At 41.0% G+C, this 24,289-nt stretch overlaps 2 protein-coding genes across 4 annotated transcripts; both read left to right on the forward strand.

Annotated features, from left to right (window-relative positions):
• The first annotated feature begins 337 nt into the window (after nucleotides 1-337).
• fam161a (FAM161 centrosomal protein A) lies at nucleotides 338-8,080 on the forward strand. Of its 2 annotated transcripts, none has more exons than XM_084104464.1 (7): nucleotides 338-596; nucleotides 1,631-1,893; nucleotides 2,030-3,277; nucleotides 4,096-4,263; nucleotides 6,455-6,554; nucleotides 7,022-7,188; nucleotides 7,604-8,080. In XM_084104464.1, exons 1-7 carry the CDS (start codon nucleotides 339-341, stop codon nucleotides 7,944-7,946), a joined length of 2,547 nt encoding a protein of 848 aa, XP_083960590.1. In that variant the 5' UTR covers nucleotide 338; the 3' UTR covers nucleotides 7,947-8,080. The 2 variants fall into 2 exon arrangements, with proteins under 2 accessions (XP_083960590.1, XP_083960591.1); XM_084104465.1 differs by having other exon boundaries at nucleotides 7,022-7,179.
• Nucleotides 8,081-9,168: 1,088 nt separating this feature from the next.
• Nucleotides 9,169-24,130, forward strand: xpo1a (exportin 1 a). Of its 2 annotated transcripts, XM_084104440.1 has the most exons (24): nucleotides 9,169-9,767; nucleotides 10,591-10,720; nucleotides 10,839-10,940; nucleotides 11,517-11,589; nucleotides 11,923-11,984; nucleotides 12,867-12,911; nucleotides 12,990-13,171; nucleotides 13,263-13,311; nucleotides 13,411-13,530; nucleotides 13,815-13,943; nucleotides 14,553-14,711; nucleotides 14,794-14,991; nucleotides 15,076-15,214; nucleotides 15,683-15,864; nucleotides 17,035-17,191; nucleotides 17,301-17,599; nucleotides 18,907-19,090; nucleotides 19,373-19,479; nucleotides 19,573-19,767; nucleotides 20,788-20,956; nucleotides 21,241-21,375; nucleotides 21,803-21,962; nucleotides 22,042-22,138; nucleotides 23,218-24,130. In XM_084104440.1, exons 2-24 carry the CDS (start codon nucleotides 10,595-10,597, stop codon nucleotides 23,362-23,364), a joined length of 3,216 nt encoding a protein of 1,071 aa, XP_083960566.1. In that variant the 5' UTR covers nucleotides 9,169-9,767; nucleotides 10,591-10,594; the 3' UTR covers nucleotides 23,365-24,130. The 2 variants fall into 2 exon arrangements, with proteins under 2 accessions (XP_083960566.1, XP_083960565.1); XM_084104439.1 differs by having other exon boundaries at nucleotides 9,628-9,767; nucleotides 14,794-15,214.
• The last annotated feature ends 159 nt before the right edge of the window (nucleotides 24,131-24,289 follow it).

Raw genomic sequence — 24,289 nt, forward strand, 5'->3', positions numbered from 1 at the left:
CGATAAAGTAAAAATTAATATGTAAAAATGATTGGTGAAACATTCATGCATTTAAGGATTAAAACAGTCACCAGTGTCAGGACCTAGGACCTTTGACCTGGAACAGGCCAAAAAAATTAAATAATAATAATAATATTAAAAAAAAGTGTTTTTATTTTTATTTTGCTTATATTGCTTAAAAAGGAACTGGAAATTAATGTGTACACTAGTAATGGAAAAGACCATCTGCCTTTTAGATACATGTAAATAGACGTATAACTCAAACATATCGCTCTGTTTTGAAGCCTCAGAAATAAACTGCTTTTCTAGATGCGCGCTCCCGCGGCTCAGCGAGGTCAATGCGGCTTCCCGACGCTACGCGGTCGTCAAGGAGACGCGCACCTGTTACAGTCAGAGAAGCAGTCAGTCTTTACTTGTTAAATTACATTGTTATTAAATCTACCAGTCTGGGAAGAGAGGCAGAAATGGAGAAGTCCCACCGAACGAATGTCCTGGTGACGTCCTGTCTGAAGACGCCGGTGGACCCGCACACTAAAGTCCCGTTAGCCCAGTATGAGAGGGAGCGAGCACTGGACAACAGGCACTATGAGAAAGAGGTGACTAAAAAACATACTGAACTGCATTTATTATTGACTAAAGTATGAAAGAAAGTCCTTAATTATATTTTGGGTTTTGTTTTAGGGCCAATATTGCATAACAACATACATTAGAGATATTTCACAAAGCGAAACACGCTAATTCAGAGGTTTTCAGTCAATGTCTTCCTGGCAATATCCATCGTTTGGGCTTAAACATGATTTATTTACACAATGTTGAAAGTAACAGTTGTGTAACAGACTAGGGTGTGGTTAAACATCTCACTAATGATGAAGAAGAAAGATTAACCTTCTTTAGTTGTATCGAGGTTCAATAAGCATGTTATGCTAATTCTGTAAGTAAGGACATAAGTAGAAAAATCAATTGACCTGATGTGGTTGTTATGATTGATTTTTCTTGTATAAGTATACTAAATAAATAAACACTTAAGGGGAACAAATATTCACAAGTAAACGTTTTATTTTTTTATTTTATTTTTTGCAATAAAGCCAACATACATGTCCTAATTTAGCTACACATGTGTAATATGCTGTAGGTTTCTTCTCAAATATGGTGAAGAACCGCGAGACAATATAATGCATGAATGAAGAACAATCTGCCATCTGGCCCTAAAGACGACAGACCTGCAGATTAACAGCTTACACACACACACACACACACACACAATTATACCGACTGCACACACACACAATTATACCGACTCAACTGTTTTCCAGACAAGAATTTCATGAAAAAGAGTCTGACGTATGAAAACACTTGAATCTCAACCTACACTCCTTGATTTCAAAGCATACACTTTTGTTTGTCAGTCAAAGGATCAAAATCTTAAAGAATTGTTCTAAGAATTGTCAAGATATACTTGCATTAACTCTATGTAAGAGCAAGGCATATAGTAGGCCTACCAAAAAGTATTTTTTGCCCCAAATATCAATGCAATAGGTATGTATTTACATTTATTCTTAACCTGCTATATGGACTTCAGTGAGAAGAAGTATGTAAGCAAATCAGCCTGTCACTGTGTGCATTTTAATAGATGGAGTATGACTCTGGATCTGAGCTGTTGGCTGATGATGCTCCAGCTAAAGACAGCAATGCTCTGCTGATCAAAGACTACCGTGTAACGGGCGATCACATCGACCTCAGGGAGTTCTACTTCTCAAACCAGGAGTACTACCGTAAACTAGAGCAGCTGAAGACGGCTCATCTCCGAACCATGGCTGAACTCGAACACATGTATCGCAAGAAACTGGACCTCAAAGGGGTGAGCGATGCGGACAACACTGATCGGATCAATCTGTGAGTTTATACATCTTTTCATAAACACATTTGTCGTGACCCCAAACTTTTGAACAGTAGTGTATAACGCAGAACATTCCTTCAGCTTATTAACAGAATGAAAATGAGAAAATTATTCCGATTTATTTTTATACAGTTCCCCAGATAGAACCGGTGGTCTGAAAAAAACCCAGTCTGCTCTAGAGCTGCGGAGGACTCCAGACTCCTCTGACCTTTCTGATGAAGAGTGCATTGATGAAAACGGCCAAAGAGACGGCAACACAGAGAAAGGCCTTCTTGTCTCGCCCAAAGAGCACATTAAGAACATGTGGCATGACTTCAGTGTCAAAAATCTTTCTCCGCCTCAACGGCAGCCGTTTTCATCATCCCTGCGGAGCTTGCCCGCTGACTGCCAGACTGACTGCAAACCCAAAAGAACGATTAGGGGTCAACGGCTAAATAAACGCAAGCAAAACGCAGACGATTATTCGCATCCGAGAGTCACGGTTCCCAAGCCTTTCCAGATGACCCTTCGTGAGCTTGAACTGCGCAAGAAGGGCGTGAAATCCCGTTCTGAGATCGAACGAGAGAACGAGGATCTCCGGCGCCAGTTAGACGAGCTTACCGAGTGCCAGAGAAAGTTTCGTGCCAGTCCGATGCCCGCGCACGTGCGTCTCGCGCTCTACGAGGAACAGCAGGAGCGCGACGAGGAGCGCCGGCGGCTCCATCGGGACATGGAGCAGAAACGTCTACACGCCTCGCAGAGACCCTTCAGCTTCCTGGAGCGCGAGCGCCTGAAGAAAGAGCGGAAGGAGGCCAAGCTCCGCGAGCAAACGCTCAAGCACATCAAAGACGAAGAGGAGAGGAAAAAGTGCCCGTTTAAGGCTAAACCCGTCCCGCGGGCGGTCAGGGAAGCAGCGTCGGGTGAGCAGCAGAAAGAGGAGGAGCTCTACAGGGCGATAAAGATGCAGATGCGGGCGAGAGAACTGCTTCACAACGCATCCATACCTCCTAGCATGCTAGCACGGCATCTCAGTGAGAAACAGACACCGAAGGCCGTCCAGGACAACGAACCGGCCCACCGACCCAAAATCAACACTGAAGTTCCAGACTTTGACGCCAGCTACAGGAGGTTTCGTAAGCAGCTGAAGAAGAGCAGAGAAGTGCGGCCCGTGACGGCATGCGAACCCTTCCAGCTGCGCACAGCTGACATTGCCTCGCACAAAGAACGCATCATGGCTGAAATCGAGGCAGAGATACAGAGTCCGAAACTATCACGCTGGCCGTTTGTGAGCCCACGCGTCCTCTCGCCTTCCTCATCCCGTTGCTCCTCGCTGTCCGGAAGCCAGGAGTGCTTGACCGCTAAGATCACGGATACAGCCAAGAAACGGCAAGAAGCTGTGAGGTAACCGTGATGCCCAACCCTGCTTTACACCCGAATCCTGCTAGAGCTTTCCAGGTGAAATCCTGTGTTTCCGGCTTTTGGGAATTCCAAAGCTGGAATTTGACTTTCCCTGCCAGTGTGTGTCCCGTTAATAACCCCATGAACAGTAAAAGACTTTACTGAGATGTAGATGCCCCTGAATCCTTTCGCTGCTTTCAAGTCCTCCTAGGAGGTTCAACAGAATTGATTTTGGTCCAAAGTGTAGAAATCACAGACTTTTTTAAAATCCCTATTGGAGAAATACTTCTGGAACCAAGGCTGCTGAAAAAGGGGACGGCCACTGTCAGACTCTATTGCTGCCATATGGCAAAAAAATAAAATAATAATAAGAGTAAAATGCTTTTCTGAATTTAGCCAAAATGAAGCACAAATGATATGATGGAAATGCAGAGGGAATGAGAGAACGTGTAGTTTTGTCATGCAAGCTCATCAATTCATAATCCAGGTAAATAAGTAGTACTTTCTAGCAAGCTTTAGTGCAATTCTTCATCAATAGTACAGAACAAATCAGTAAATTGACTATTTACAATATCCAATTATGTCCATTATGACCTCCAACTTGTTTGGCACTTAATTTGGCACTCAAAGAGTTTCCCACTATAAAGTATTACATAATGGTGGCACAGAGGTGTGTGCATGTTAAGAAATACAGTCACTGTGACGTGACTTGAAGGCAGCATTTAGCCCAAACCCTGTCCCTTCCCATAGCGCTGTCATCCCATGAGTGGAGTCCCTCCTTCAAAAGTTCAGTTCTGACAGCTCTTTACTCCTACGAGTAGAAAAGTTCTCGAGCAAAGAAAGCAGACCGAAGACGAAGAGGAGAAATGGAAGGAGAAGCAAAAACAAAGAGAGAAGAGACTGCAAAAAGTGATCACAAAGCGAGCCCAGGCAAACGACCCGCATGTGGCCCTGGCTCAGACCTGTCCGTCCAAACTAAAAGAGTTCAGGTAAATTCAGGTATTTATGTCTGTACACAATAAGTGCATTGTATCAAATGATTCATTTAAATGGTAGCACTTTATTTTACAGTCCTGTTCCCCATGTACATACTATGTACTTTAATTATTATAATAATTGCAATAACTGGGTATAGTACTGGGTATAATAACCTACAGTGGGGAGAACAAGTATTTGATACACTGCCGATTTTGCAGGTTTTCCTACTTACAAAGCATGTAGAAGTCTGTAATTTTTATCATAGGTACTCTTCAACTGTGAGTGACGGAATCTAAAACAAAAATCCAGAAAATCACATTGTATGATTTTTAAATAATTAATTTGCATTTTATTGCATGACATAAGTATTTGATCACCTACCAACCAGTAAGAATTCCGGCTCTCACAGACCTGTTAGTTTTTCTTTAAGAAGCCCTCCTGTTCTCCACTCATTACCTGTATTAACTGCACCTCTTTAAACTCGTTACCTGTATAAAAGACACCTGTCCACACACTCAATCAAACAGACTCCAACCTCTCCACAATGGCCAAGACCAGAGAGCTGTGTAAGGACATCAGGGATAAAATTGTAGACCTGCACAAGGCTGGGATGGGCTACAGGACAATAGGCAAGCAGCTTGGTGAGAAGGCAACAACTGTTGGCGCAATTATTAGAAAATGGAAGAAGTTCAAGATGACGTCAATCTCCCTCGGACTGGGGCTCCATGCAAGATCTCACCTCATGGGGCATCAATGATCATGAGGAAGGTGAGAGATCAGCCCAGAACTACACGGCAGGACCTGGTCAATGACCTGAAGAGAGCTAAGAAAACCATTAGTAACACACTACGCCGTCATGGATTAAAATCCTGCAGCGCACGCAAGGTCCCCCTGCTCAAGCCAGCGCATGTCCAGGCCTGTCTGAAGTTTGCCAATGACCATCTGGATGATCCAGAGGAGGAATGGGAGAAGGTCATGTGGTCTGATGAGACAGAAATAGAGCTTTTTGGGTCTAAACTCCACTCGCCGTGTTTGGAGGAAGAAGGATGAGTACAACCCCAAGAACACCATCCCAACCGTGAAGCATGGAGGTGGAAACATCATTCTTTGGGGATGCTTTTCTGCAAAGGAGACAGGACGACTGCACCGTATTGAGGGGAGGATGGATGGGGCCATGTATCGTGAGATCTTGGCCAACAACCTCCTTCCCTCACTAAGAGCATTGAAGATGGGTCGTGGCTGGGTCTTCCAGCATGACAACGACCCGAAACACACAGCCAGGGCAACGAAGGAGTGGCTCCGTAAGAAGCATTCTCAAGGTCCTGGAGTGGCCTAGCCAGTCTCCAGACCTGAACCCAATAGAAAATCTTTGGAGGGAGCTGAAAATCCGTATTGCCCAGCGACAGCCCCGAAACCTGAAGGATCTGGAGAAGGTCTGTATGGAGGAGTGGGCCAAAATCCCTGCTGCAGTGTGTGCAAACCTGGTCAAGAACTAAAGGAAACGTATGATCTCTGTAATTGCAAACAAAGGTTTCTGTACCAGATATTAAGTTCTGCTTTTCTGATGTGTCAAATACTTATGTCATGCAATAAAATGCAAATTAATTACTTGAAAATCATACAATGTTATTTTCTGGATTTTTGTTTTAGATTCCGTCTCTCACAGTTGAAGAGTACCTATGATAAAAATTACATACTTCTACATGCTTTGTAAGTGGGAAAACCTGCAAAATCGGCAGTGTATCAAATACTTGTTCTCCCCACTGTATTAACCTACCCCTAACCTTAACCCATGTAGCTACCTTATATTACCAAGTACTTTCTTAGGTAAGTGCATGTACTGTAAAATAAAGTGCAACCGATTTCAAAACAGATTTTGCTCAGAATTATGCATTTATATACCCATACTTGACCACTTGAACATTCGTCCACAGGATGAAAACTACCTAAATTGACAGAAACCACTTTATTTTTTATGAAGTATATTCATAAAAAAAATACTTTTGAATCTTTGGAAAAAAAATATTTGAAATGTAATTGGATTTTTTTAGTTGGTCTCCCATTGAATTACATGGAGAGGGTGGGGTTTAAGACCTATACCGCAGCCAGCCACCATGGGGCTTTGGCTTCACTTTTCAGGACTTGAAATTTACATTTATTCATATCAATGCTTATATACTGTATATGTGCTCATGGGACCAGGAAACAAGATCTCCAGAGACAGAGAGAGTTCCAGCAAGAGATGAGAGGAATGCAGGAAAGAGTGAAGGGAAGACCTCTGCTACTGGAGCAGGTTGCACAGGTGAGAGATACTAAGAAAAAGTTTCCTTTTTGGATTTTTTTGTGCAGATTTTTTCTATTTGATTATTTAAAAAACAAAAGAAAAAAAAAATTACATTTTTTTTTTTTACTTACACATTTTTTGGAAATGTTTTGTGCAGCTCTTTAAGTCAAGTCACCTTTATTTATATAGCGCTTTATACAATACAGATGGTTTCAAAGCAGCTTTACAGTGATAAACTGGTAAAATATGCATTTTGGCTGAAGTCAGTTCACTGTTGATTCAGTTCCGTTGTAAAGATCATCAAACATTAAATTAGTTCATTTCATCTATAAAGCAGTTCTGCAAAAAATTATGCCATCGTCCAGCTCAGTTCAGTACAGTCAGATCAATAATACTGTTGAATATTAAGTGAGAGGACAAGCATCTCAAAGATATCTACAAATTATGTTGATGAAAATGATAATGTAAAGCTCTCTCTCTCTCAGATGAATGCTAAGAGAGCAGCAGAAAAGCTCTATTCTGCCACATTGCATGGATGTGGTCTGAGTGAGTCCTTCATCAGCAGTAAAGCTCCTAAAGCCTCCACACACAGACAGACTCCAAGCCCCGCCCACTCTGGCAGCCAGGCTCCTCCCACATACAGGTATGACAGGTGAGATATCACTCACACACAGGTATGAGGTGTGACACATACAGGAATGTGCAATGAACTTCCGTATTCTGTAAAACAGTTTGCACCACTTCCAGTCTTTGTTATGTTATATGTGCTTTGTTATAATATAGAGCTGTTTTACTCAAGATATAAGGAGCGAGCAAAGATGAGCATAATCGATGTCCATCACATATGCAGACTGATATCTGATTATCTTAAATGTCCATAGATATCACCATCAGTTCGTACTGCCGTTAACACTTTCTCCCTCAAGCGGATGCAATGAGACCTGTTTTCCTGTTTGTTCATTGATGTTCGACATAAAGCCTATTCTGTAATGCATTTTAAGAGCATATTTAAAGGAATTATTATCTTTCTCAGAGTCTCTGAATTGTTTTCATTCATTTTTCCATAGTAAAAGCAGACACGAAGATCATGAGGACCTTCCAAACTCGCGGGATTCTCTTCTCGATGATTATCCAGATGATTATGAGGAGTATGACCATGATGACATGGAGGCAGGACACATGGACAGAGATGGGGATGAGAAACTCAATGTGTATCATGACAGTGATGAGGAAAAGGGCAATGATGAAGGACACTCACATGATGACGAGTTGGATTTTGAGGATGATGATGAACAGGATGAACGTCATGAGGACGATGACATCATCAGTAAGCACAGCCAGAGCAGAAGGGGTAGTGAAAGTAATAGCAGTCAGCATAGCAACAGGAGCAGAACAGGTAGTGTTAATTAGTTAATTCACTAAGAAAAATGAAAAGATCAGAGAAGTGATGAGAAACAGAAATTACCCTAGTGGAGAAGACTGGTATTTTCCTAAGATATGTCATTTGCTTCTGGGTATTTGATGTGTTTTTGAACTGAGCAAACCTCCATAGTAAATTGTTGTTGGATACATGTATAATAGATTGAATCTTAAAAACCTTGTTAAGAACATGTCCAGGTCACATTTCACCTTAAAATAATAATAAAAATATGTAAAATAAAAATGTATAAATTCAACTATTATATATATATATTTTTTTTAATATTTTATATATTTATTTATTTTTTATTTTATTTTTTTAATTAGGTATTCATACATCATGGGAGTCTTAAAGTAGCCTACATTAAATAAAAAAACATTAAAAAAATAAAAAACATTAGTAGGCCCACTGAGAATCACCATTGACAACAAAGAGATTTAGCGAAAAACAAAAGAAAAACCCTCAAAAATATAATATATGCATTATAGTAATGGGAATTTGCTGAATTATCTTGAAAATAATCATGCAATGCAACAAATCTTAATGATGAGCTTAATTTGATAAATGTATAATTTCTTATTGTTTATACTGGGAAGAGTGTGACCTGGACATGTTTACATGACATTTATTCAATAAGCAGTAATGAATGTTGCATACATGTGGACATATGTCTATCCCCTAGTCAGATATATTTAACAAAGGGCCCAAAACACTAAATTATTGAATATGTTACAAATTAAATGACTGTGTCTGTATGTGTGTGATTATTAATGGGCGAAAATGAAACTTAATATGTGAAAATAAACTTTATTATTACAATTTTAATATTTATGTGTTTGTTTTTTTACTTTTTAACTATAAATACGAGCATATAGAGCATTTCAAACATGAGCCACAGCCTAAAACCGCACAGCATGGTCAGTTACCGTTTGTAGATCACGGGCAACATCTCAGTAATTTTCCATGCTCCACGCGGTCCAGCCCACCTCACGCTCACGCTGTGATGCAAAACCCGCCTCATACATGAGACCAAGGGCAAAATGCGCGCTGGGAGGGGTCAATCCTGAAGGACAGCAACTCTAGCCAATCACATGCGAGCAAGGTGTCCGCCCTGCTCTCTCTCCAGCCAATCAGCTGCAGCGCAGGGCGTGTCCACAGTCCGAATTTTACGCGGCGCTACGGGCTGAAAACTAAACCGAGATGGAATATGCCAGTCTGAACCGGTTTCAACCGGTCTTGCGTGTGATGCATGAGACTGGAGAGGAGCTGGGTCACAGTCTCTCGCAGATATTTGATATAAAACAACGTTTTTTCTGCAATAGACAAAATAATAAACTAACGATTGCTTTGATGCTGTTGTTATAAAACGGACTGAGTTGTTAAAGCGAGCTGTAAACCGTCATACAGAGAGACAGATGAACTAACACGAGCTGCTGACTGAAAGAGGACCCGGACTCAATTACTGAAGACAATAATTAAAAATAACACCGAAATTGTGTGTTTCGGGGGGTGTTTCATGTATCGTTTTCTCTGCACTGTAGTGTGTATGGCTATACATTGAGGTAACCAGCTAGTTAGCATTTAAAGTGAACTTGCTTTATACTCAGATTGCCTTTTGAATATTTGTACTCACGCTATCGTTTAAAATGAGATAGATCAAACATACTTTTTTTTTTTTTTTTTTTTTTACCTGATCTTGTTTTGACGCGACGCGATATTTCCACGACACTAAACCCAGTTCCAGGTTCCTGAACCACGTTAGCGTTGTTTTGTTTTGTTTTCAGCGAAAAGAGGAGTTTTGATTAAAACAGGTAAGTTAAAGGTGTTCGGTGAGATGGTTATGTGTTATAAATATTAACAACTGAGATAAGCGAGTTGAATGAAGTGCTAGTTTGCTGACATTGCTGATGTGAAACAGAAACAAAAACGCGTTTTGTTCCTTCTCGCTGCCCATAGCTGCAGAAGCTCAGCTTGAATCCATGTGGGCTGCTTTCTAAAAAGTTTAATGAGTCTATATTAAGATATTTTAATTAAAATTGTTTTTTTTTTCCATTTGTTACAGCTGTACACACAGTTAATATGTTGATCTGCCATGTTAGCACTTTTTTTGCGTGCAGAACTAATATCAGTGATCTCAGCAAAACTGCACTCGGTGTCATTATAGGTTGTATTTCAGTGTAAATGCATGTTTTGTGGACACACGTGGTGTGAGCCACTGGTTTAGTGTAACTTTTAATATCAGAAATCAGCTAGTACTAATATTAGTACTCATTTTCTACCAGTATATCATTTAACAAACTATTTTAGTTTTTGTTAATTTTAGTTAAAATTCTAGTGTGTTTTTGACATTTTTATTAGTTATTTTTTTCGAGCTTTGTTCAGTTTTAGTAGTTGAAGTAGCACTTCAATTTAAACAAACGAAAATGAGCAACATGGCATTGACAACTAACTGAAATAAAATATTTTATTTCAATTAACTAACAAATTTCAGTCAATTTAAGCTAAAACTATTAAAAAAAACATTTTCATTAACTGAAATGATCAACTTGATAATGGGATGAGGAGTCAAAGAATTGTCACTCGACGTTTGATATCTAAAAGATGTGGCCCGTCTTGTTCCCCGGTCTCCTGCAGCTCTATGCCGGCAGACATGACCATGTTGGCGGATCACACAGCACGACAGTTGCTGGACTTCAGTCAGAAGCTAGACATCAACCTGCTGGACAATGTCGTCAACTCCATGTACTATGACGTGGGATCTCAGGTATGTGTTAATTTGCAAAATCCGAGACAATTCTGAAGTTTTGAACACGTCAGGTCGTAGTTTGGTGTTTGCCAGACACGTACAGTGCATCAAAAGTGCTTTCTTGTCGTTATTTTAGCAAAGGCTTGCACAAGAAGTTCTCACCAACCTGAAGGACCACCCAGATGCCTGGACCAGAGTGGACACCATACTGGAGTTCTCACAGAACATGAAGACAAAAGTATGTCAACGCTAATGCCTTTCTACATTTTGCCAGGCAAATGTTTGAGTCCTGCTACTGAATGTCAACCATAGGATGGCACTTTTGGTGCGCGCACAGGTTTGATTGACGTCAGAGTTCAGCTTGTTTGGATGATTTGAACGCTGTTTTCTGAACTCGGGTGCGCATTTGCGAACATTACCCAAGTCTACATATGGTGTGAACTTCTAGTACTGTTCGCTGCTGATTTTCTGAGACTGTATGTCAAACAATATGTGCGTTAAGTCTTGGAGTGCATATGCAAAATAATAGACCTGCCACTTTTTCTATGTAATGTGTTACTTTGTTCATTATATTACTACCTTTTCAAATCCGTCCCTCACCAACTTTTTTTTTTTACATACAGATTTTTTAAATATACATTTTTGGATTTATTGTTAGTACTGGGCTCGCAGTTCACATGGGGAGTGTGTGTGTGTGTGTGTGTGTGTGTGTGTGTGTGTGTGTGTGTGTGTGTGGATGACTGTGTTTGTCAAAAATGGTCAATTTTTTTCTGCCACAAACTGATGTTTAATCATTTTGTTATCTGTATTGCAGTACTACGCCCTTCAGATACTGGAGACAGTGATCAAAACACGCTGGAAGATTCTTCCACGAAACCAATGTGAAGGTGAGGGAATGTGTGATGACACTGCTCTTTGTCAGGGGATCCCAACTCTGGCCCTCAAGATCCACTTTCCTGCAGAGTTTTACTCCACCCTGAATCAAACACGCCTGAACAAGCTAATCAAGGTGTTCTGGAAGTTATAGACTTGGTGTGTTTGATCCAGGTTGGGGCTAAACTCTGCAGGACAATAGATTTCGAGGGTCAGAGTTGAGGACCCTTGCTCTGTGGAGAATCTACTACACCCCTCCACATTATATAACTATACTGTCATATGAAAACGTAATGACTCCTTGCGCAAGGACTGCACAAAAAACTGACAGCTCTATCTGTTCACAGGAATTAAGAAGTATGTCGTTGGGCTGATTATCAAGACTTCCTCTGATGCCAACAGCGTAGAGGTAACAAAAATGATATCAGATATTCAGATATTTTATCTTCTACCAATTGCACCAGTGTTATTTAAGTATAATGTCCTATTATGGCTTTATAAATATTAAAAAATTTTTTTTTTTTTGCAATTTTCCATTTTCATTTTACTAAAGGTTTTATTTATTTTCTTTTTTTTCAAACTTTAGTTCAGTTTTTCAATTGAAGTAGTACTTCAACTTAATCTAAACAAAAATGAGAAATGTTGCTTTGACAAACTGACTGAAATAATATAGTAGGGATGCACCGATATGAACATTTTGGCCAATAACGATAATTCTTCGTATTTAAAAGCCGATAACCGATATATTAGCCGATAAATCTAAATCCAAAATGTAATATCATTTTTGAGAGGCTGGTTACAAAAACAAAACTTGTACTATTAAAATCCATGTCCCAAGCACACAATTATAATGTTCTCTTATGATTTTATGTAGCCTATATGACAGACTTGCGCTGCACATCATATTTCAAGCAATTCAAAACTGAATTGCGCATCTGAAGTGTCTCAGCTGAAGGAAATAATTAATTATTTATCTGCTTTAATATATCCGCCAAATTTTATTTAAAAAATGTACATATATCAGCTGATAGCGATGTTGGCCGACATATCGTGCATCCCTATAATACAGGTTTAAGTTTTTTCAATTAATTTTTTTATTTCAATTCAGTTTTTTAATTTCAAATAATTAGTCAATTTCAATTGATTCAATGAAATAAACAACTTGATGAAATATGAAACAAGTTTAAAACTCATATTAAACTTATTAGTTTTAGTTAACTGTAATAACCCTGATTTGTACTTGTCCCGTCACTGAACGCATCCATACCGACTCGTGTTTTTGCTCTTGCAGAAAGAGGGGGTTTACATAGCAAAGCTCAACATGATCCTGGTGCAGGTGAGCATCATTTCAGGAGTTTTTGTCGTCATGATTTTGTGACGGTGTATGGCTCACTGTGTTCCTGTTTGTGTGTAGATCCTGAAGCAGGAGTGGCCGAAGCACTGGCCCACATTCATCAGTGACATCGTGGGAGCGAGTCGCACCAGTGAGAGCCTGTGTCAGAACAACATGATCATCCTGAAGCTCCTCAGTGAGGAGGTGTTTGACTTCTCCAGCGGCCAGATGACTCAGGTCAAAGCCAAACACCTGAAGGACAGGTACGCATGTGACCGTTACAGACCGTGTCAGTAGAGCTGTAGGTGTAGTTGGGACAATAATTACAGTAATATTTACTCTTACCTCTTGCAGTATGTGCAACGAATTTTCCCAAATATTCCAGCTCTGCCAGTTTGTCATGGTACGTACGAAGCAGAATACTCACTATTTTGATAAGTTCAGTTAGGTATTCTCCAGCCTGTCATTTTTAACCTGGATATCATTGTTGTTGTTTTTTCAGGAAAATTCCCAGAATGCCCCTCTGGTCCACGCCACATTAGAGACACTCCTTCGTTTCCTGAACTGGATTCCTCTGGGCTACATATTTGAGACCAAACTCATCAGCACACTGGTGTACAAGGTAACAAGACACAAGGGGTTTCTTACGTAGCAGCTAAATAAATAAACAATAAAATTGTAATTATTTGATTGTGTGATACGCTCACTCCTCTCACAAAGGCGCACTGTCATTGGTTCAGCTTGCCAGTGCGTAAGAAATAGAGGAAGATTGACTGGAGCGCTGGCTGTTCTCATGGGCTCTCTGCCTTAAGGCTTTGTGTCCGAGCTGGTGCTCCTACATTTATGCTCTTTCACATGTCTTGTGTTCCAGAAAGTTGATCATTTGTGTTCCGACTTGTTCCACAGTTTCTGAATGTTCCGATGTTCCGGAACGTCACTCTGAAGTGTCTGACGGAGATCGCGGGCGTCAGTGTCAGTCAGTACGAGGAGCAGTTTGTCAACCTGTTCACTCTCACCATGATGCAGCTCAAACAGGTACAGCTCGCACGCATGTACTAGTCTTCAAATGTTCAGGGTCAGGAAGATCTTTATTTTTTTTAAAGAAATTAATACTTTTATTCAGCAAGGATTGATTAAAAGTGACAGTAAAGATATTTATAATGTTACAAAGGATTGTTTTTTCAAATAAGTGTTATTTTCAACATTGATAATAATCAGAAATGTTTCTTGAGCATCAAATCATCATATTAGAGTGATTTCTGAAGGATCATGTGACACTGAAGACTGGAGTAATGATGCTTTGTCAACACAGGAATAAATTACATTACAAAACAGTTGTTTTACATTTTATTAATATTCCACTATTACTGTTTTTACTGTATTTTTGGTTAAGTAAATATAGCCAAATGTTTGAATGATAGCGTATGACCATGTTACTAGATCTGGCTGGATGACCTCTTGATGTCAATGGCGTCTATGCAAAAGTCTGCAGTATTATGTGCCTTGAATTTCACTAATTAAACTTGTGATTATTTCGTGAACAGTGCAGTTTCTGCTTGAGTGTTACAAAGAATGAAAACAAAAACTATAACAAACCTACAACTATTAGTTTTTAAACTAAACCCTCATTATTCTACTCGACAGATGCTTCCACTGAACACAAATATCCGTCTGGCGTATGCAAATGGGAAAGACGATGAGCAGAACTTCATCCAGAACCTCAGTCTGTTCCTCTGCACCTTCCTCAAAGAGCACGGACAACTGATAGAGAAGAGACTGAACCTCAGAGAGACACTCATGGAGGTACACACACAGTGAAAGGTATAGAGATGATGTGATAGTGACACACACACACACACTCATGCATTGACTCCCATGTGCTCAGGCTCTTCATTACATGCTGCTGGTGTCTGAGGTGGAGGAGACGGAGATCTTCAAGATCTGCCTGGAGTACTGGAACCATCTGGCCGCCGAGCTCTACAGAGAGAGTCCCTTCTCTACCTCTACCTCTCCAATGCTCTCAACCAGCCAACACTTTGACGTGCCGCCCCGCCGACACCTTTACCTGCCTGTGCTCTCCAAGGTCAGTCAGTCTCAGTGTACAGCAAGTCCACCTCAAAATGTTGGTAGCAGGAGAAAAACCGTCTGTGTTCTTGACCGGTCTCAGGTGCGTCTGCTGATGGTGAGTCGCATGGCCAAACCGGAGGAGGTTCTGGTGGTGGAGAACGATCAGGGCGAGGTGGTGAGAGAATTCATGAAGGACACAGACTCCATTAACCTCTACAAAAACATGAGAGAGACTCTGGGTAATCACGACGGGCTTATAATGCATTTAAAAAAAAGTCTAGGGCTGCATATGAAATCACATACTCTCTTGAGTAGGTACTTATTTTGAATAAGTACGTACTTTGCGAGCGCTAAAAAAAGTATGTTCTGTATAGTATGAATGTGTGTAGAATGAAAGCAATCTGGACGTACTTCTTTTGCCATCATGTGATCTACCAGCGTCAGTCGTGTCACTTCACGGCCATTCACAAATCCTCTCCCGTTGCCTCATGGGACAGTAAAGTGTCCATCGTACACACTCTTCAGAAGGCATCCGGGTTCTTTTTGCCTACTCTTGTCCTAATGAGTGCTGTGAATTCAGACTTGTTTTGTCTCATACTTTTTTTCGCCTAGTAGGGAAGTATGCGATTCCACATGCAGCTTCTGTCAACAGCACGCGGCTTATCTTTCTGGAGAAAGCTTCATAATGATCTCTTTTTCTCGTCCAGTCTACTTGACTCATCTGGACTATGCTGATACGGAGCGGATCATGACCGAGAAGCTTCATAATCAGGTGAACGGTACCGAGTGGTCCTGGAGGAACCTGAACACGCTATGCTGGGCCATCGGCTCCATCAGTGGGGCCATGCATGAGGAGGACGAGAAGAGATTCCTCGTCACCGTCATTAAGGTGTTTATTCAGCATGTGTTTGTTTGAGTTTATCAGGAAATGTTTACATGGGAAAAGATTGCAAATCGCTTGGTGTATGATGGGCACAGATTTTATGTATTTTTTTAGCTTCAGACTGTGATTCCGTCCAATCAGAGGATATCAAAACGTGTTTGATATTTTGAGCCAATTTTAGAACTCTTATCATAGTGTATGATGGGTCACTACTGAAACCAAGGCTGCCCTCTATCTGTCAGTGTTGCAACGAAATGCACAAAAACAGTAACAATACAGAAGTAAATTAACAGAACATGCGTTACAAATTAGCCTCAATATCTGACTCATGAGCACAGATAAAACTGACTGTGGCACTCGCCTCTAACATACTGACAGCGTCTACCCACCCAAGACCCATCCAAATGCACTTAGCTCCTTTTTCTTTTGCGACACTGCACATAGTCGCAGCAACAACTTCTGTGGTCATCTCCTGCACATCCATGTTTGTTTAATCTGTAATGCGTCTCCTAGCAGCAATGAGCAATGTGTGAGTTTGTTGTGTTAAGGTCTGGTAGTGTATGAATATTTATCTGCAACCAATAGGCAACGCAATCTTGATTCAAACAACACCCACACGATCTTACTCCTTAATGACATCGATTTGCCTGTCTCTTATACCTTTTTTAACCACACAATATCATTAATTCTGTGTTACAAATATTCATATTATCGCAGAAGTACTGGATAAGTTTATTTCAGATATAAGCACTGTTGTCAACTGAAGCGATTAAAAGAGCAAATTACCTTTTGAAAGTAGCATTGTTACACCACCAGGTGGCGACAAGTGACTAAAAAGTGTATTTGTCATTTAAATCATTCATTCAAGAGATTTGTTCAAAAATGCTGAATCATTCAGTTATGAAACAAGTGAAGTCTTTATGAGTGAATCATTTAATCATTCATTCAAACTGATTTAAAAACAAAAAAGATTCATTCAGGTTAAACGTTTTAAATAGACTGCAATTAACAGCAACTGTGTTCAGAATCGAGGGAGAAATGTGATCAGAAAAAAAGTGTGATTCTCAATTTATCCAGAATCGTGCAGGTGTATGAACCATTTACAAAGTCAGCAATTGTATGATGCCTAGTGTTTGTCTCAGTAAAATCCATATAATCCATATATTTCTGTCTCAGGATCTGCTGGGTCTGTGTGAACAGAAAAGAGGGAAAGACAACAAGGCCATCATCGCCTCCAACATCATGTACATCGTCGGCCAATACCCACGGTTCCTCAGGGCCCACTGGAAGTTCCTCAAGACCGTCGTCAACAAGCTCTTTGAGTTCATGCACGGTGAGGAACGCATTGTGTTTGACCTTTTGTCTGGTCATGCATGTTTTTTGCTAAAGTGCAACTTCTATCTGAAGGTTTGTTAATTGGAAAGTCTCTCTCTGTCTTTCAGAGACCCATGATGGCGTGCAGGACATGGCCTGTGACACGTTTATCAAGATCGCTCAGAAGTGCAGGAGGCATTTTGTGCAGGTGCAGGTGGGCGAGGTGATGCCCTTCATCGACGAGATCCTCAACAACATCAACACCATCATCTGTGACCTGCAGCCACAGCAGGTGCACACGTTCTACGAGGCCGTGGGCTACATGATCGGTGCGCAGACGGACCAGACCGTCCAGGAGCGGCTCATTGAGAAATACATGCTCCTTCCCAACCAGGTGTGGGACAGCATCATCCAGCAGGCCACCAAGGTGAGAAGCAGTGCTATTCTAGCCTCACTGAGAAACTATTACAGTGTATAGTTTGTTTATTTTATCTTTCCAAACCAAAAGGGAACAGATTTTTCTTGCACTTTTAAAGGCACAATTAAAATATCCTAAAACCATGTTATATATTTTGTTGACTTGTGTACTTGCATTATCCCAAATGTTTCCAACAATATTTAAATACAGAGAAATCATCTGTTTTAACCAGTGTAACGGACCGCTTCATTCCGTCGCCTGTCAATGATGTCATATCTGCGCTACCCTCGATTCCCGTTTTTTTCAGTAGAAACCATGGAAACACCAAAGATGCTTTAATATATTATGCTTTTTATTAGACTGGTTATTTGAACTGTTTGGACACTTTTATCAACAGAAAACGAATCATCGTTATTTAGCTCAACACAGTTAGTCTTATTGTTTGAATCTCTCGTTTCCTTGATTTTACTGCATTGACCATGCCTCAGACAACACTATTTTGTCAAGTGGCTAACATAGCAAAATCAGAAAGACCTTTGTTTGTAGCGACAGTAATGCAGCATTTTCTCTACCATACAATATATTTTAAAATGTAGTCATTCATAAGTCATTCAGCTTTTATAAATATGCTATTGTATTTTCGATCTACCATGCTGCAGTGTCTCATACCAGCCCCCGAGCGAACACACACACACACACACACACACACACACAGAGTAACATTATAACAAATTTCAACACACTCAAATCTATTTTAGTATAATTGTTGTGACCAAGTAAAACAGCGCTGCGTTCCCCACAATTTTAATTCGTCAGATAAACTGACCAGTATTAGTAATTCAGCACTTGTGGCTATTTCATTAGAATTAAATAAAATGTGAATTTAAGTCATCAAATTTAACTGTACCAAAGTTTAAGTTCATGGAAGGAGGAACTTGGATGTTAACTTTAATCGCAAATAAACAAAAAAATTAAAGGAGTGGCACTAGCGGCTGACTGGGGCTTTCAGGCAATTATAAAAGAGCAATGTAAAATGTCCCAGGCTCTCGACCCCGCCCTGATCATACCACAATAACGTCAGGAAAACTTCCCCAGTTGGATTGCTTTCCATTGACTGTGGATGTGAAGACAACAACTCCCATGATTCCACACTCATTCACTGCATCATCAAGCTACGCATTAATTGTTTTGAAAAAAAAAAGACCTCTAGCAACGAAACTTGCATACTGTGCCTTTAAGGGTTTATGCTCCAATGTTAAGATTGAAACAGAACGGCACCTCAAAACTCAAAGCACATGATGTCTCCCTTCAATCAGAACGTGGACATCCTGAAGGACCCGGAGACGGTGCGTCAGCTAGGCAGCATCTTGAAGACCAACGTGAGGGCGTGTAAAGCCGTGGGTCACCCCTTCGTCTTGCAGCTGGGCCGTATTTACCTGGACATGCTCAACGTCTACAAGTGCCTGAGCGAGAACATCTCTTCTGCCATCCAGAGCAACGGTGAGCCAAGCACACCTGGCATGGAGCACGTGACCCACGTAATTGTTGCTCGAAATAAACGCAACGTTTATATAGTTGACACACTTTATTTAGTGCACAGCAACGTTTCGCATAATCACCATTACGAAACACACCAACAGAACAGCACCCTGCGCATGCGCTCACCCTCCAGCCCAACATGCCGTATTGAATAGTGTAGAAATACCTTGTGCCGAAGTGCAGAGGGGAAATAACATGTTAACAGTAATAGCTCACGTTTAACTCTTTCCTGTTTCTCTGCAGGTGAGATGGTGACGAAGCAGCCTCTGATACGCAGCATGCGGACCGTGAAGAGAGAGACTCTGAAGCTCATCTCAGGATGGGTCAGCCGCTCCAACGACCCACAGATGGTTAGTTCTGCTGATCCTGGATCAGTCTGAGCTCATGCCACAATAATACGCTGGGTTTGACAGCAGTACAAAGCATTGTTGTTGTTTCTTTAGGTTGGAGAGAACTTCGTTCCACCTTTGCTGGAGGCGGTTCTCATCGACTATCAAAGGAACGTCCCGGCCGCTCGAGAACCAGAGGTGCTCAGCACTATGGCAACCATTGTCAACAAGCTTGGCGCCCACATAACAGGAGAGATCCCGAAGATATTCGATGCTGTGTTCGAGTGCACCCTCGACATGATCAACAAGGTTAGTCCACGTCTTTTTGTTTAACATCTCCGATTTTCAGCATCAACCCAATGCAAGTCTGATAGTGTGAATACTAGGGCTGGGACAACTTCAACCCTCTATACAGTAATCATTCATTAAAACAGTGTCCTATCTTCATGTGCAAGGTGTCATCTTTTTCAGAAACAAATTTGCTTTCAACAAATTACAGTTGTTGACCATTACTGTGTGTGGTGAGATTGTAAATAGAATTTAAATAGACAAAAATAAAAAAAGCGGGAATACATTTACTGATTTTTATTTAGAAAAAACCCCAGAAAAATCACGAACTAAAGAAACTAACACTTTAAAGTTGAAAACTATAATACTTATATACAAGACTTTTTGTGACATTGGGTTGCACAGTATATTTAGAACGCTTTTTTTTTCATGCACGCGCACACACACATACAAATGCATGCATAGGTGAAAGAGTAACGGCCATCCGCCTCCCATGTTTCATTAAAAATCAACCCAATGAATCCCCTCTTCTGCTGTCTACCACTTCTTTTGCAATATTTTTGCAAAAGTTTCTTTTATTATTTTATTCAATCTAAAACACTCTAACCTGCCGCGCTTCGTATCGCTCTGTTCAAATCCTTCCTTCCCGCCCTGCCAGAAAGCTGCTGTCATTTGCTGACGGAAAGAATGAAATTACCGTAACAAGCCATATATTGCCGAAAAGTGCATGTTGTCTACTGTCAAGGGCAAAATGGTAAAATGAAAACAGCTTGCTGGTATGTGTCGACGACGACACAGCCGGTTTAAAAAGGTTAAAAACTAGCCTAGAACGCCATATGCTGTTAAAAACTAGCCTAGAACGAACGCCACATGCTGTTAAAAACTAGCCTAGAACGCCTTATGCTTTCTTCTGCTGAATCTGGGTAACCAAACAGTTGATGGAGCCCTTGACTGAAAAACCATACTATGGAAGTCAATGGGGCCCATAGAATCCTGAAATCATGCAGCCCTACTTTAATGATTGTTATTTGTCCGTCTCAGAACTTTGAGGAGTATCCCGAGCACAGGACGCATTTCTTCTACCTGCTGCAAGCCGTCAACTCCCAGTGTTTCCCAGCATTCCTGTCCATCCCTCCGGCACAGTTCAAACTGGTTCTGGACTCCATCATCTGGGCCTTCAAACACACCATGAGGAATGTGGCCGACACAGGTGGGTGGAGGACTAGAGTTAGGGCTACAGTTGCATTTAGCTTTAAGCTAATTTTTATATATACATGTATGTGCTTGAACAAATATACCAACTCTACACTACTCTGTGAATGCAGTAGGGTTCTAGCTACACTTGATTTTACAAATTGTGGTATTCATAAATGTTTCTGAATGCGATTTGTGCCCTGGATTTGTGTGGTTGCTCAATATGTTTTTGACATTAGGTTTACTTGTCACATGCAACACAAATGAAAAAGGCGTCTGTGTGTGTTTGTGCGTCTCCAGGGCTACAGGTCCTGTTCACGATGCTGCAGAACATCGCACAGGAGGAGGGAGCAGCTCAAAGCTTCTATCAAACCTACTTCTGTGACATCCTGCAGCACATTTTCTCCGTTGTCACGGATACTTCTCATACGGCTGGTCAGTTGCTAGGCAGAGAGATAGTGACATGTTTACAGTGTAACTAATGGAACTGTTATTTTGCACAAAACGGCTACACATCTCGCAAACACTGTCAAAAACACAATCAGCTCATTTTCACCGAAAATTAAAAGGGGAAAAAATTAAGCAAAATATCATGGGAAAAGTTTTTCTTTTCCTTTCATTTTGGCAATAATTTTTACAATTATCATTATAATTGCACATATTTTGCTCCCAAATTCTCATTACCGTAATGCAAAAAAAGGAGAAAAGTTTTTAACTTTTAAAGCAAGGTTTACTGCCTCTTATTTATGCTAATTTAAATGAAACACTAAAAATATTGTACTGCTGTAATGCTAATGCTAATTATTGAATCATTGAGTGTGTGTGTATTTGATGACTGATCTGTGTGGTTTGTGACGGGCAGGTCTGACGATGCACGCCTCCATCCTCGCCTACATGTTCAACCTGGTGGAAGAGGGTAAAATCAGCGTAGCTCTGAACGCAGGCAACGCGGGCAACAATCAAGGCTACGTGCAGGAGTACGTGGCCAACCTGCTGAAGACGGCCTTCCCACACCTGCAAGAGTAAGAAGAGCCCACAACATGGTGTCTGTGTCTTCAGGATGTGTTCGTGTCATGTGTTAATCTCCATGGTGTTTTTCAGCGCCCAGGTGAAGGTGTTTGTCACGGGTCTGTTCAGCTTGAATCAGGACATTGCTGCCTTTAAAGAGCACCTCAGGGACTTCCTGGTCCAGATCAAGGTACGTCACTTCCTTCCTGCTAGGTTTTTACTTCCTTTTTCTCTAGTCGTGATCCAAGGCTACGTTCCACTCCCAATTAGTATGCCCTTCACTCACGAACTTCCCTCGTTCACTCGGATGTGCATTATTGCTTGCGTTGCATGAGTGGCCACTACTGGCGGAACTATTGCATGAGGTTTAAATGAGATGCACTAAGCCCTTGATTCAATTCAATTCACATTTATTTGTATAGTGCTTTTCACAATACACATCGTTTCAAAGCAGCTTTACAGAAAGTGCATGAGTCCACATTACATCCTATTGGTATACGAGCTGTTGGAGGAAAATAACATGCACAAACGAAAAAAATATCAATGGTATAAACTTTGACTGTGAACATAAGTTCGCTACAAGTATTATGCGATTAAATCCCAATGCAATTAATATATCCTGCACTTCAGTTAACTGCGATCTGCTGTGACGTCACAATCAAGTTGAATTGTGGGATATAGAGCTGTTTGAAGAGTACATTGGAGTAGACTCCCTCTAGGGGTCGAGGGTCTGTCCATATAAACTTGTCCACTTCATGAAGGGGGAAGTGCTTAGGGAAGTTCATGAGTGTGTGTCTGAAAGTGGAGTGGAACGCAGCCACAGCTAGAAGTTCACAATAGAAGTGGATACACATATGAGCAGCATGGGAAATAAACTTTCCCCAACAGCTGCAGTGTTTGTTGAACACACACTTTTACCAGCCATTACTTGACTTGACAACAGCGTTGGAGTCTCTGGTGGGGGTGTTCGTACACACACACACACACACACACACACACACACACACACACACACACACACACACACACACACACACACACACACACACACACACACACACACACACACACACACACACACACACACACACACACACACACACACACACACATAGATGCACGCACACGCGCTCACACTCACACGCACTCGTGCACACACACACACACACACACACACACACACACACACACTCACACCTACTCACTCACACATACTCTCACACCTGCTCGCTCGCTCGCTCGCTCACTCACTCTCTCTTGTGTTTGCAGGAGTTTGCAGGCGAGGACTCCACAGATCTGTTTCTGGAGGAGAGGGAAGCGGCTCTGCGTCAGGCTCAGGAGGAGAAACACAAGCTCCAGATGTCTGTCCCAGGAATCCTCAATCCTCACGAGCTGCCGGAGGAAATGTGTGAATGAGATCCTGTGCAGTTTCACACTCATGAAAATTTCACACTCGTTCCGGGGCACCTCGAGCTCCTCTGTCAAATGTGTGCGTGTGTATAGAGAGGCGGCAGTCAAATGAGGACAAATAGGAAAATTAATCCAGATGTTGGTTGTTTGTCAGCCCAATCCATGCCAATATGTAAATTAAAGACATGTTTGTTATTAGTTTTCTGGCTCCTCCCACTTCTCCTAAAATCCTTGGTTTTACATAACAGAACATTTTATATAAAGGAAACTGTTGCTGTCTATCTCCTGTATCAATTCACTGTATATGCATCAATTTATTCTGTTCGGCATGTTTGCTTTCTTATTTCGAAGCACATGACTAATCATTTTAATGTTTTCTCAGCCTCATCTATTTGTGAATATGTAATATACAGTATGACAGGCCGATGAAGACGGACAGTTACTGTGCAGGAAGTGAGGTTTGCTCACAGGGACGTGACGTTGTGGCTTGTGTACCACAGCAAGTGAATGTGACGGTTTTGGATCAGCCCTGGTGCTGTTCCTGCGTTCTTTATTGGGGGGTTGAGCGTGTTTATATATACATATATATTTTCCATTTGATTGCAATGTATGGGAAAGACTGATGTCTTTTTCATGCTACAGACTTGAGTGTTTTTTTGTTTGTTTGTTTTTTTGCATAGGGATGTCATAATGGAAGGGGTTGTTCATATCATCCTATTTGTAAAGCTGTGCATTAGTATTATGGAAACATAAAGTTGGTTATTTTTACAAAGCATAGTGTGTGTGTTTCATTTAGCTCGTAGGACTAATACTGCTTTACTGGAGTATCTCATCAATTCTGATATTAGGATCAAGCTGTTTTGTGAAGAAACTGCCAGTTGATTTATCAAAAATCTATACGTTTGGTGTAATGTACACTACTGTTCACAAG

Source organism: Abramis brama, assembly GCF_963993115.1.
Source record: "Abramis brama genome assembly, chromosome: 2".
Lineage (NCBI taxonomy): Eukaryota > Metazoa > Chordata > Actinopteri > Cypriniformes > Leuciscidae > Abramis > Abramis brama.

Coding starts and splice junctions, on each gene's coding strand:
- xpo1a (XM_084104439.1), top strand. CDS start 10,595: ATGCCGGCAGACATGACCATGTTGGCGGATCACACAGCACGACAGTTG. Junction 15,865..17,034: donor TCCTCGTCACCGTCATTAAG/GTGTTTATTCAG, acceptor TTTCTGTCTCAG/GATCTGCTGGGTCTGTGTGA. Junction 19,091..19,372: donor TTCTGCCATCCAGAGCAACG/GTGAGCCAAGCA, acceptor GTTTCTCTGCAG/GTGAGATGGTGACGAAGCAG.
- fam161a (XM_084104464.1), top strand. CDS start 339: ATGCGGCTTCCCGACGCTACGCGGTCGTCAAGGAGACGCGCACCTGTT. Junction 6,555..7,021: donor TACTGGAGCAGGTTGCACAG/GTGAGAGATACT, acceptor TCTCTCTCTCAG/ATGAATGCTAAGAGAGCAGC. Junction 7,189..7,603: donor CCCACATACAGGTATGACAG/GTGAGATATCAC, acceptor ATTTTTCCATAG/TAAAAGCAGACACGAAGATC.